General features: G+C 51.2%; 1 protein-coding gene across 2 annotated transcripts in view; it reads left to right on the top strand.

Moving 5' to 3' along the window:
- The window catches only part of LOC138641634 (unconventional myosin-Ig-like), a 259,855-nt gene that overhangs the window by 199,753 nt on the left and 47,159 nt on the right, over window positions 1–12,943 (top strand). The window contains exon 22 of one of the 2 annotated variants that reach the window (XM_069729173.1): window positions 4,990–5,123. The exons of the other annotated variant lie outside the window; for it this stretch is intronic. Within the exon in view, the coding sequence (XP_069585274.1) occupies window positions 4,990–5,005 (16 nt within the window). The 3' untranslated portion in view covers window positions 5,006–5,123. Of the gene's footprint in view, window positions 1–4,989; window positions 5,124–12,943 lie in introns of those variants that run through there. 2 annotated transcript variants of the gene reach the window in all.

Here is a 12,943-nt window from a genome sequence, read left to right as displayed (position 1 = left end):
CATGACAGAACCAGCCACAGCGCCCTCATGACAGAACCAGCCACAGCCCCCATGACAGAACCAGCCACAGCGCCCCCATGACAGAACCAGCCACAGTTCCCCCATGACCGAACCAGCCACAGTGCCCATGACAGAACCAGCCGCAGCCCTCATGACAGAACCAGCCGCAGCCCCCATGACAGAACCAGCCACAGCCCCCATGACAGAACCAGCCACAAACCCCATGACAGAACCAGCCACAGCGCCCATGACAGAACCAGCCACAGCGCCCATGACAGAACCAGCCACAGCCCCCATGACAGAACCAGCCACAAACCCCATGACAGAACTAGCCACAGCCCCCATGACAGAACCAGCCACAGCGCCCATGACAGAACCAGCCACAGCGCCCCCATGACAGATCCAGCCACAGCGCCCCATGACAGAACCAGCCACAGCCCCCATGACAGAACCAGACACAGTGCCCCCATGACAGAACCAGCCACAGCCCCCATGACAGAACCAGCCACAGCCCCCATGTCAGAACCAGCCACAGCCCCCCATGACAGAACCAGCCACAGCCCCCATGACAGAACCAGCCACAGCGCCCCATGACAGAACCAGCCACAGCGCCCCATGACAGAACCAGCCACAGCGCCCCATGACAGAACCAGCCACAGCCCCCATGTCAGAACCAGTCACAGCGCCCCCATGACAGAACCAGCCACAGCGTCCCCATGACAGAACCAGCCACAGTGCCCCATGACAGAACCAGCTACAGCCCCATGACAGAACCAGCCACAGCGCCCCCATGACAGAATCAGCCACAGCAACCATGTCAGAATCAGCCACAGTGTCCCCATGTCAGAACCAGACACAGTGTCCCCATGACAGAACCAGCCACAGCCCCCATGACAGAACCAGCTACAGCCCCCATGTCAGAACCAGCCACAGCGCCCCCATGACAGAATCAGCCACAGCCCCATGACAGAACCAGCCACAGCGCCCCCATGACAGAACCAGCCACAGCGCCCATGACAGAACCAGCCACAGCCCCCATGACAGAACCAGCCACAGCGCCCCCATGACAGAACCAGCCACAGCGCCCCCATGACAGAACCAGCCACAGCGCCCCCATGACAGAACCAGCCACAGCGCCCCATGACAGAACCAGCTACAGCGCCCCATGACAGAACCAGCCACAGCGCCCTCATGACAGAACCAGCCACAGCGTCCTCATGACAGAACCAGCCACAGCGTCCCCATGACAGAACCAGCCACAGCGCCCCCATGACAGAACCAGGCACAGCGCCCTCATGACAAAACCAGCCACAGCGCCCGCATGACAGAACCAGCCACAGCGCCCCATGACAGAACCAGCCACAGCGCCCTCATGACAGAACCAGCCACAGCGCCCTCATGACAGAACCAGCCACAGCGTCCCCATGACAGAACCATCCACAGCACCCCCATGACAGAACCAGCCACAGCCCTCATGACAGAACCAGCCACAGTCCCCATGACAGAACCAGGCACAGTGCCCCCATGACAGAACCAGCCACAGCCCCCATGACAGAACCAGCCACAGCGCCCCATGACAGAACCAGCCACAGCACCCCCATGACAGAACCAGCCACAGTGCGCCCATGACAGAACCAGCCACAGCGCCCCATGACAGAACCAGCCACAGCGCCCCCATGACAGAACCAGCCACCATGACAGAACCAGCCACAGCGCCCCATGACAGAACCAGCCACAGCGCCCTCATGACAGAACCAGCCACAGTGCCCCATGACAGAACCAGCCACAGCGCCCCCATGACAGAACCAGCCACCATGACAGAACCAGCCACAGCGTCCCATGACAGAACCAGCCACAGCCCCATGACAGAACCAGCCACAGCGCCCCATGACAGAACCAGCCACCATGACAGAACCAGCCACAGCGCCCCATGACAGAACCAGCCACAGCGCCCCATGACAGAACCAGCCACAGCCACCATGACAGAACCAGCCACAGTGCCCCATGACAGAACCAGCCACGGCCCCCATGACAGAACCAGCCACAGCCCCCATGACAGAACCAGCCACAGCCCCCATGACAGAACCAGCCACAGCGCCCCCATGACAGAACCAGCCACAGTCCCCATGACAGAACCAGCCACAGTCCCCATGACAGAACCAGCCACAGCCCCCATGACAGAAGCAGCCACAGCGCCCTCATGACAGAACCAGCCACAGCGCCCCCCTGACAGAACCAGCCACAGTCCCCATGACAGAACCAGCTACAGCCCCCATGACAGAACCAGCCACAGCCCCCATGACAGAACCAGCCACAGCGCCCTCATGACAGAACCAGCCACAGCCCCCATGACAGAACCAGCCACAGCGCCCTCATGACAGAACCAGCCACAGCCCCATGACAGAACCAGCCAGTCCCCATGACAGAACCAGCCACAGCCCCCATGACAGAACCAGCCACAGCCCCCATGACAGAACCAGCCACAGCCACCATGACAGAACCAGCCACAGCCCCCATGACAGAACCAGCCACAGCCCCCATGACAGAACCAGCCACAGCACCCCCATGACAGAACCAGCCACAGCCTCATGATAGAACCAGCCACAGCCCCCATGACAGAACCAGCCACAGCCCCCATGACAGAACCAGCCACAGCCCCCATGACAGAACCAGCCACAGCGTCCCCATGACAGAACCAGCCACAGCGCCCCCATGACAGAACCAGCCACAGCGCCCTCATGACAGAACCAGCCACAGCGCCCTCATGACAGAACCAGCCACAGCGCCCCATGACAGAACCAGCCACAGCGCCCTCATGACAGAACCAGCCACAGCGCCCTCATGACAGAACCAGCCACAGCGTCCCCATGACAGAACCATCCACAGCACCCCCATGACAGAACCAGCCACAGCCCTCATGACAGAACCAGCCACAGTCCCCATGACAGAACCAGGCACAGTGCCCCCATGACAGAACCAGCCACAGCCCCCATGACAGAACCAGCCACAGCACCCCCATGACAGAACCAGCCACAGTGCGCCCATGACAGAACCAGCCACAGCGCCCCATGACAGAACCAGCCACAGCGCCCCATGACAGAACCAGCCACCATGACAGAACCAGCCACAGCGCCCCATGACAGAACCAGCCACAGCGCCCTCATGACAGAACCAGCCACAGTGCCCCATGACAGAACCAGCCACAGCGCCCCCATGACAGAACCAGCCACCATGACAGAACCAGCCACAGCGTCCCATGACAGAACCAGCCACAGCCCCATGACAGAACCAGCCACAGCGCCCCATGACAGAACCAGCCACCATGACAGAACCAGCCACAGCGCCCCATGACAGAACCAGCCACAGCGCCCCATGACAGAACCAGCCACAGCCACCATGACAGAACCAGCCACAGTGCCCCATGACAGAACCAGCCACGGCCCCCATGACAGAACCAGCCACAGCCCCCATGACAGAAGCAGCCACAGCGCCCTCATGACAGAACCAGCCACAGCGCCCCCCTGACAGAACCAGCCACAGTCCCCATGACAGAACCAGCTACAGCCCCCATGACAGAACCAGCCACAGCCCCCATGACAGAACCAGCCACAGCGCCCTCATGACAGAACCAGCCACAGCCCCCATGACAGAACCAGCCACAGCGCCCTCATGACAGAACCAGCCACAGCCCCATGACAGAACCAGCCAGTCCCCATGACAGAACCAGCCACAGCCCCCATGACAGAACCAGCCACAGCCCCCATGACAGAACCAGCCACAGCCACCATGACAGAACCAGCCACAGCCCCCATGACAGAACCAGCCACAGCCCCCATGACAGAACCAGCCACAGCACCCCCATGACAGAACCAGCCACAGCCTCATGATAGAACCAGCCACAGCCCCCATGACAGAACCAGCCACAGCACCCCCATGACAGAACCAGCCACAGCCACCATGACAGAACCAGCCACAGCCCCCATGACAGAACCAGCCACAGCCCCCATGACAGAACCAGCCACAGCCCCCATGACAGAACCAGCCACAGCCCCCATGACAGAACCAGCCACAGCCCCCATGACAGAACCAGCCACAGTGCCCCATGACAGAACCAGCCACAGCGCCCTCATGACAGAACCAGCCACAGCGCCCTCATGACAGAACCAGCCACAGCGCCCTCATGACAGAACCAGCCCTCATGACAGAACCAGCCACAGCGCCCTCATGACAGAACCAGCCACAGCGCCCTCATGACAGAACCAGCCACAGCGTCCCCATGACAGAACCAGCCCTCATGACAGAACCAGCCACAGCGCCCTCATGACAGAACCAGCCACAGCGCCCTCATGACAGAACCAGCCCTCATGACAGAACCAGCCACAGCCCCCATGACAGAACCAGCCACAGCGCCCTCATGACAGAACCAGCCACAGCGTCCCCATGACAGAACCAGCCCTCATGACAGAACCAGCCACAGCCCCCATGACAGAACCAGCCCTCATGACAGAACCAGCCACAGCGCCCTCATGACAGAACCAGCCACAGCGCCCCCATGAGAGCCCCAATGACTGTGCCAGTCAGTGTCATCATAACACAATACGGGCCACAGTGCCCCCATAAAAGCACCAGCCACGGTGACCCATGCGCCAAGATAGAACCACCATAACCGCACAAACAGCAGCAGTGCCTTCATAGCTGTTCGGCCACAGTACCAGTCAGAGAGCCCTCCTAATAAACCCATCACAGCGCCCCATAACCTTATCAGGCACCGCGCCCCATTAATCCCACAGTAATAATTCTTACCCCCTCCTCCCCGACTCCCCGACACCTAGGACCAGTCAGTGACTACTGATATTGGGCAGTAAAGCCGCCATCACATGACACTGAGAAGGAGCCGCCATGTACGGAGGAGATCGGCGTCTGTCAGGAACTCATTTAATTGCTAGAGAAATTAATGAATTTTTGACAGGATTCTGTTCATTTATTCAGTTTCCATGACAACTGAAGACCATGGCCTGTATCTGGTGTGGAGGAGCTGAGCCGCTGACAGAGCAGCACCCCCAGATGTCAGAGGGGTGTGTAATGTGCCCCACAGCTGACCCAGCCCGCAGTCCTATGTAAACACCACAGACAACACAGTGATCTCTCTGAGTACAGGTAATGTAGTAGATGTCACCTGCAGTCCTATGTAACACCACAGACTACACAGTGATAACTCTCTGAGTACAGATAATGTAGTAGATGTCACCTGCAGTCCTATGTAACACCACAGATAACAGTGATATCTCTCTGAGTACAGGTAATGTAGTAGATGTCACCTGCAGTCCTATGTAACACCACAGATAACACAGTGATAACTCTCTGAGTACAGATAATGTAGTAGATGTCACCTGCAGTCCTATGTAACACCACAGATAACAGTGATATCTCTCTGAGTACAGGTAATGTAGTAGATGTCACCTGCAGTCCTATGTAACACCACAGATAGCACAGTGATAACTCTCTGAGTACAGATAATGTAGTAGATGTCACCTGCAGTCCTATGTAACACCACAGATAGCACAGTGATAACTCTCTGAGTACAGATAATGTAGTAGATGTCACCTGCAGTCCTATGTAACACCACAGATAACACAGTGATAACTCTCTGAGTACAGATAATGCAGTAGATGTCACCTGCAGTCCTATGTAACACCATAGATAACAGTGATAGCTCTCTGAGTACAGATAATGTAGTAGATGTCACCTGCAGTCCTATGTAACACCACAGATAACAGTGATATCTCTCTGAGTACAGGTAATGTAGTAGATGTCACCTGCAGTCCTATGTAACACCACAGATAGCACAGTGATAACTCTCTGAGTACAGATAATGTAGTAGATGTCACCTGCAGTCCTATGTAACACCACAGATAACACAGTGATAACTCTCTGAGTACAGATAATGCAGTAGATGTCACCTGCAGTCCTATGTAACACCATAGATAACAGTGATAGCTCTCTGAGTACAGATAATGCAGTAGATGTCACCTGCAGTCCTATGTAACACCATAGATAACAGTGATAACTCTGAGTACAGATAATGTAGTAGATGTCACCTGCAGTCCTATGTAACACCACAGATAACACAGTGATCTCTCGGAGTACAGGTAATGTAGTAGATGTCTCCTGCAGTCCTATGTAACACCACAGATAACACAGTGATCACTCTATGAGTACAAGTAATATAGTAGATGTCACCTGCAGTCCTATGTAACACCACAGATAACACAGTGATAACTCTGAGTACAGATAATGTAGTAGATGTCACCTGCAGTCCTATGTAACACCACAGGTAACACAGTGATAACTCTCTGAGTACAGATAATGTAGTAGATGTCACCTGCAGTCCTATGTAACACCACAGATAACAGTGATAACTCTCTGAGTGCAGATAATGTAGTAGATGTCACCTGCAGTCCTATGTAATACCACAGATAACACAGTGATATATTTCTGAGAACAGATAATGCAGTAGATGTCACCTGCAGTCCTATGTAGCACCACAGATAACACAGTGATATATCTCTGAGTACAGATAATGTAGTAGATGTCACCTGCAGTCCTATGTAACACCACAGATTACACAGTGATAACTCTCTGAGCACAGATAATGTAGTAGATGTCACCTGCAGTCCTATGTAACACCACAGATAGCACAGTGATAACTCTCTGAGTACAGATAATGTAGTAGATGTCGCATGCAGTCCTATGTAACACCACAGATTACACAGTGATAACTCTCTGAGCACAGATAATGTAGTAGATGTCACCTGCAGTCCTATGTAACACCACAGATAACACAGTGATAACTCTCTGAGTACAGATAATGTAGTAGATGTCACCTGCAGTCCTATGTAACACCACAGATTACACAGTGATAACTCTCTGAGTACAGATAATGTAGTAGATGTCACCTGCAGTCCTATGTAACACCACAGGTAACACAGTGATATATCTCTGAGTACAGATAATGTAGTAGATGTCACCTGCAGTCCTATGTAACACCACAGATAACACAGTGATATATCTCTGAGTACAGATAATGTAGTAGATGTCACCTGCAGTCCTATGTAACACCACAGATTACACAGTGATAACTCTCTGAGTACAGATAATGTAGTAGATGTCACCTGCAGTCCTATGTAACACCACAGATAACACAGTGATATATCTCTGAGTACAGATAATGTAGTAGATGTCACCTGCAGTCCTATGTAACACCACAGATAACACAGTGATATATCTCTGAGTACAGATAATGTAGTAGATGTCACCTGCAGTCCTATGTAACACCACAGGTAACACAGTGATAACTCTGAGTACAGATAATGCAGTAGATGTCACCTGCAGTCCTATGTAACACCACAGATAACACAGTGATATATCTCTGAGTACAGATAATGTAGTAGATGTCACCTGCAGTCCTATGTAACACCACAGATAACACAGTGATATATCTCTGAGTACAGATAATGTAGTATATGTCACCTGCAGTCCTATGTAACACCATAGATAACAGTGGGTGTGGGTTGGGTACAGTTACAGTGGGCACAGGTGGTGGGGTGCAGTGTGGGCGCTGTGGGTGGGGCTTGGTACAGTTACCGTGGGCACAGGTCGTGGGGTGCAGTGTGGGTGCTGTGGGTGTGGGTTGGGTACAGTTACAGTGGGCACAGGTGGTGGGGTGCAGTTTGGGCGGTGTGGGTTGGGTACAGTTACAGTGGGCACACGTGGTGGGGTGCAGTGTGGGCGCTGTGGGTGTGGGTTGGGTACAGTTATAGTGGGCACAGGTCGTGGGGTGTAGTTTTGGCGCTGTGGGTGTGGGTTGGGTACAGTTACAGTGGGCACAGGTGGTGGGGTGCAGTTTGGGCGCTGTGGGTGTGGGTTGGGTACAGTTATAGTGGGCACAGGTGGTGGGGTGCAGTTTGGGCGCTGTGGGTGTGGGTTGGGTACAGTTACAGTGGGCACAGGTGGTGGGGTGCAGTTTACAGTTACAGTGGGCACAGGTGGTGGGGTGCAGTTTGGGCGGTGTGGGTTGGGTACAGTTACAGTGGGCACAGGTTGTGGGGTGCAGTTTGGGCGCTGTGGGTGTGGGTTGGGTACAGTTATAGTGGGCACAGGTGGTGGGGTGCAGTTTGGGCGCTGTGGGTGTGGGTTGGGTACAGTTACAGTGGGCACAGGTTGTGGGGTGCAGTTTGGGCGCTGTGGGTGGGGTTGGGTACAGTTACAGTGGGCACAGGTGGTGGGGTGCAGTGTGGGCGGTGTGGGTTGGGTACAGTTACAGTGGGCACAGGTGGTGGGGTGCAGTTTGGGCGCTGTGGGTGGGTTGGGTACAGTTACAGTGGGCACAGGTGGTGGGGTGCAGTTTGGGCGCTGTGGGTGTGGGTTGGGTACAGTTACAGTGGGCACAGATTGTGGGGTGCAGTTTGGGCGCTGTGGGTGGGTTGGGTCCAGATATGATTAATTGCACTCGATGTTTGTGAGTCTTTATCATGGACGGGTCCAGTGTTCATTAGTGCGGCAGGCGTGAAGCTATCAGACGATGGCGGTGTATCGGCATGCAGCATTATCCTGCCTCCATCTGTCACCACAGCACAGACACAAAAAGAAGCCAATTACCCCTGAGTGCGGCGCGGCCTCTGCCCACTGAGCTCCATCTGGAGACCGGGCCACTACAAGGCGCCAATCTCTGCAGAAGCGCTGCAGACGGTGAACTCAGGTGACGGCAGAGCGTAATCCTGCATCATCCGCTGTAAGGTGACCCCAGAAAAGGACAACGCTTTGTAATGGGGTCCCTGCACATGCCAACTGTCAGGTCAATAACACAATATAATGAGTGAAGCTCAATGCAAAGCATGGTGAGTGCCCGCCTGTGACATTTGTTATATCTGGAGGGCGGTGATGTCACTCCTGTGTAATATGTTATATCAGGTGAGCGGTGATGTCACTCCTGTGTAATATGTTATATCCGGTGAGCGGTGATGTCACTCCTGTGTAATATGTTATATCCGGTGAGCGGTGATGTCACTCCTGTGTAATATGTTATATTCGGTGACCGGTGATGTCACTCCTGTGTAATATGTTATATCCGGTGAGCGGTGATGTCACTCCTGTGTAATATGTTATATCTGGTGAGCGGTGATGTCACTCCTGTGTAATATGTTATATCCGGTGACCGGTGATGTCACTCCTGTGTAATATGTTATATCAGGTGAGCGGTGATGTCACTCCTGTGTAATATGTTATATCCGGTGAGCGGTGATGTCACTCCTGTGTAATATGTTATATCCGGTGAGCGGTGATGTCACTCCTGTGTAATATGTTATATCTGGTGAACGGTGATGTCACTCCTGTGTAATATGTTATATCTGGTGAGCGGTGATGTCACTCCTGTGTAATATGTTATATCTGGTGACCGGTGATGTCACTCCTGTGTAATATGTTATATCAGGTGAGCGGTGATGTCACTCCTGTGTAATATGTTATATCCGGTGAGCGGTGATGTCACTCCTGTGTAATATGTTATATCTGGAGGGCGGTGATGTCACTCCTGTGTAATATGTTATATCAGGTGAGCGGTGATGTCACTCCTGTGTAATATGTTATATCCGGTGAGCGGTGATGTCACTCCTGTGTAATATGTTATATCTGGTGACCGGTGATGTCACTCCTGTGTAATATGTTATATCCGGTGAGCGGTGATGTCACTCCTGTGTAATATGTTATATCCGGTGAGCGGTGATGTCACTCCTGTGTAATATGTTATATCTGGTGACCGGTGATGTCACTCCTGTGTAATATGTTATATCTGGTGAACGGTGATGTCACTCCTGTGTAATATGTTATATCCGGTGAGCGGTGATGTCACTCCTGTGTAATATGTTATATCTGGTGACCGGTGATGTCACTCCTGTGTAATATGTTATATCCGGTGAGCGGTGATGTCACTCCTGTGTAATATGTTATATCCGGTGAGCGGTGATGTCACTCCTGTGTAATATGTTATATCTGGTGAGCGGTGATGTCACTCCTGTGTAATATGTTATATCCGGTGAGCGGTGATGTCACTCCTGTGTAATATGTTATATCCGGTGAGCGGTGATGTCACTCCTGTGTAATATGTTATATCCGGTGAGCGGTGATGTCACTCCTGTGTAATATGTTATATCCGGTGAGCGGTGATGTCACTCCTGTGTAATATGTTATATCCGGTGAGCGGTGATGTCACTCCTGTGTAATATGTTATATCCGGTGAACGGTGATGTCACTCCCGTGTAATATGTTATATCTGGTGACCGGTGATGTCACTCCTGTGTAATATGTTATATCTGGTGACCGGTGATGTCACTCCTGTGTAATATGTTATATCCGGTGAGTGGTGATGTCACTCCTGTGTAATATGTTATATCCGGTGAGTGGTGATGTCACTCCTGTGTAATATGTTATATCCGGTGAGTGGTGATGTCACTCCTGTGTAATATGTTATATCTGGTGACCGGTGATGTCACTCCTGTGTAATATGTTATATCCGGTGAGTGGTGATGTCACTCCTGTGTAATATGTTATATCCGGTGAGTGGTGATGTCACTCCTGTGTAATATGTTATATCCGGTGAGTGGTGATGTCACTCCTGTGTAATATGTTATATCAGGTGACCGGTGATGTCACTCCTGTGTAATATGTTATATCCGGTGAGCGGTGATGTCACTCCTGTGTAATATGTTATATCCGGTGAGTGGTGATGTCACTCCTGTGTAATATGTTATATCAGGTGACCGGTGATGTCACTCCTGTGTAATATGTTATATCCGGTGAGCGGTGATGTCACTCCTGTGTAATATGTTATATCTGGTGAGCGGTGATGTCACTCCTGTGTAATATGTTATATCCGGTGAGCGGTGATGTCACTCCTGTGTAATATGTTATATCCGGTGAGCGGTGATGTCACTCCTGTGTAATATGTTATATCTGGTGAGCGGTGATGTCACTCCTGTGTAATATGTTATATCCGGTGAGCGGTGATGTCACTCCTGTGTAATATGTTATATCCGGTGAGTGGTGATGTCACTCCTGTGCAATATGTTATATCAGGTGAGTGGTGATGTCACTCCTGTGTAATATGTTATATCCGGTGAGCGGTGATGTCACTCCTGTGTAATATGTTATATCTGGTGACCGGTGATGTCACTCCTGTGTAATATGTTATATCAGGTGAGCGGTGATGTCACTCCTGTGTAATATGTTATATCCGGTGAACGGTGATGTCACTCCTGTGTAATATGTTATATCCGGTGAGCGGTGATGTCACTCCTGTGTAATATGTTATATCCGGTGAGCGGTGATGTCACTCCTGTGTAATATGTTATATCCGGTGAACGGTGATGTCACTCCTGTGTAATATGTTATATCCGGTGACCGGTGATGTCACTCCTGGTTAATATGTTATATCCGGTGAGCGGTGATGTCACTCCTGTGTAATATGTTATATCCGGTGAACGGTGATGTCACTCTTGTGTAATATGTTATATCCGGTGAGTGGTGATGTCACTCCTGTGTAATATGTTATATCAGGTGACCGGTGATGTCACTCCTGTGTAATATGTTATATCCGGTGAGTGGTGATGTCACTCCTGTGTAATATGTTATATCCGGTGAGCGGTGATGTCACTCCTGTGTAATATGTTATATCCGGTGAGCGGTGATGTCACTCCTGTGTAATATGTTATATCCGGTGAGCGGTGATGTCACTCCTGTGTAATATGTTATATCTGGTGAGCGGTGATGTCACTCCTGTGTAATATGTTATATCCGGTGAACGGTGATGTCACTCCTGTGTAATATGTTATATCCGGTGACCGGTGATGTCACTCCTGGTTAATATGTTATATCCGGTGAGCGGTGATGTCACTCCTGTGTAATATGTTATATCCGGTGAACGGTGATGTCACTCTTGTGTAATATGTTATATCCGGTGAGTGGTGATGTCACTCCTGTGTAATATGTTATATCAGGTGACCGGTGATGTCACTCCTGTGTAATATGTTATATCCGGTGAGTGGTGATGTCACTCCTGTGTAATATGTTATATCCGGTGAGCGGTGATGTCACTCCTGTGTAATATGTTATATCTGGTGACCGGTGATGTCAGTCCTGTGTAATATGTTATATCCGGTGAGCAGTGATGTCACTCCTGTGTAATATGTTATATCCGGTGAGCAGTGATGTCACTCCTGTGTAATATGTTATATCCGGTGAGTGGTGATGTCACTCCTGTGTAATATGTTATATCAGGTGACCGGTGATGTCACTCCTGTGTAATATGTTATATCCGGTGAGCGGTGATGTCACTCCTGTGTAATATGTTATATCCGGTGAGCAGTGATGTCACTCCTGTGTAATATGTTATATCTGGTGACCGGTGATGTCACTCCTGTGTAATATGTTATATCTGGTGACCGGTGATGTCACTCCTGTGTAATATGTTATATCCGGTGAGTGGTGATGTCACTCCTGTGTAATATGTTATATCCGGTGACCGGTGATGTCACTCCTGTGTAATATGTTATATCCGGTGAGCGGTGATGTCACTCCTGTGTAATATGTTATATCCGGTGAGTGGTGATGTCACTCCTGTGTAATATGTTATATCCGGTGAGCGGTGATGTCACTCCTGTGTAATATGTTATATCCGGTGACCGGTGATGTCACTCCTGTGTAATATGTTATATCCGGTGAGCGGTGATGTCACTCCTGTGTAATATGTTATATCCGGTGAGCGGTGATGTCACTCCTGTGTAATATGTTATATCCGGTGAGCGGTGATGTCACTCCTGTGTAATATGTTATATCCGGTGAGTGGTGATGTCACTCCTGTGTAATATGTTATATCCGGTGAGCGGTGATG

The sequence above is a fragment of the Ranitomeya imitator genome, chromosome 6, assembly GCF_032444005.1.
Source record: "Ranitomeya imitator isolate aRanImi1 chromosome 6, aRanImi1.pri, whole genome shotgun sequence".
In the NCBI taxonomy this organism is placed as follows: Eukaryota; Metazoa; Chordata; class Amphibia; order Anura; family Dendrobatidae; genus Ranitomeya; species Ranitomeya imitator.
The sequence above is the reverse complement of the archived record's forward strand: the minus strand, read 5'-3'. Positions and strand labels throughout refer to the sequence as shown.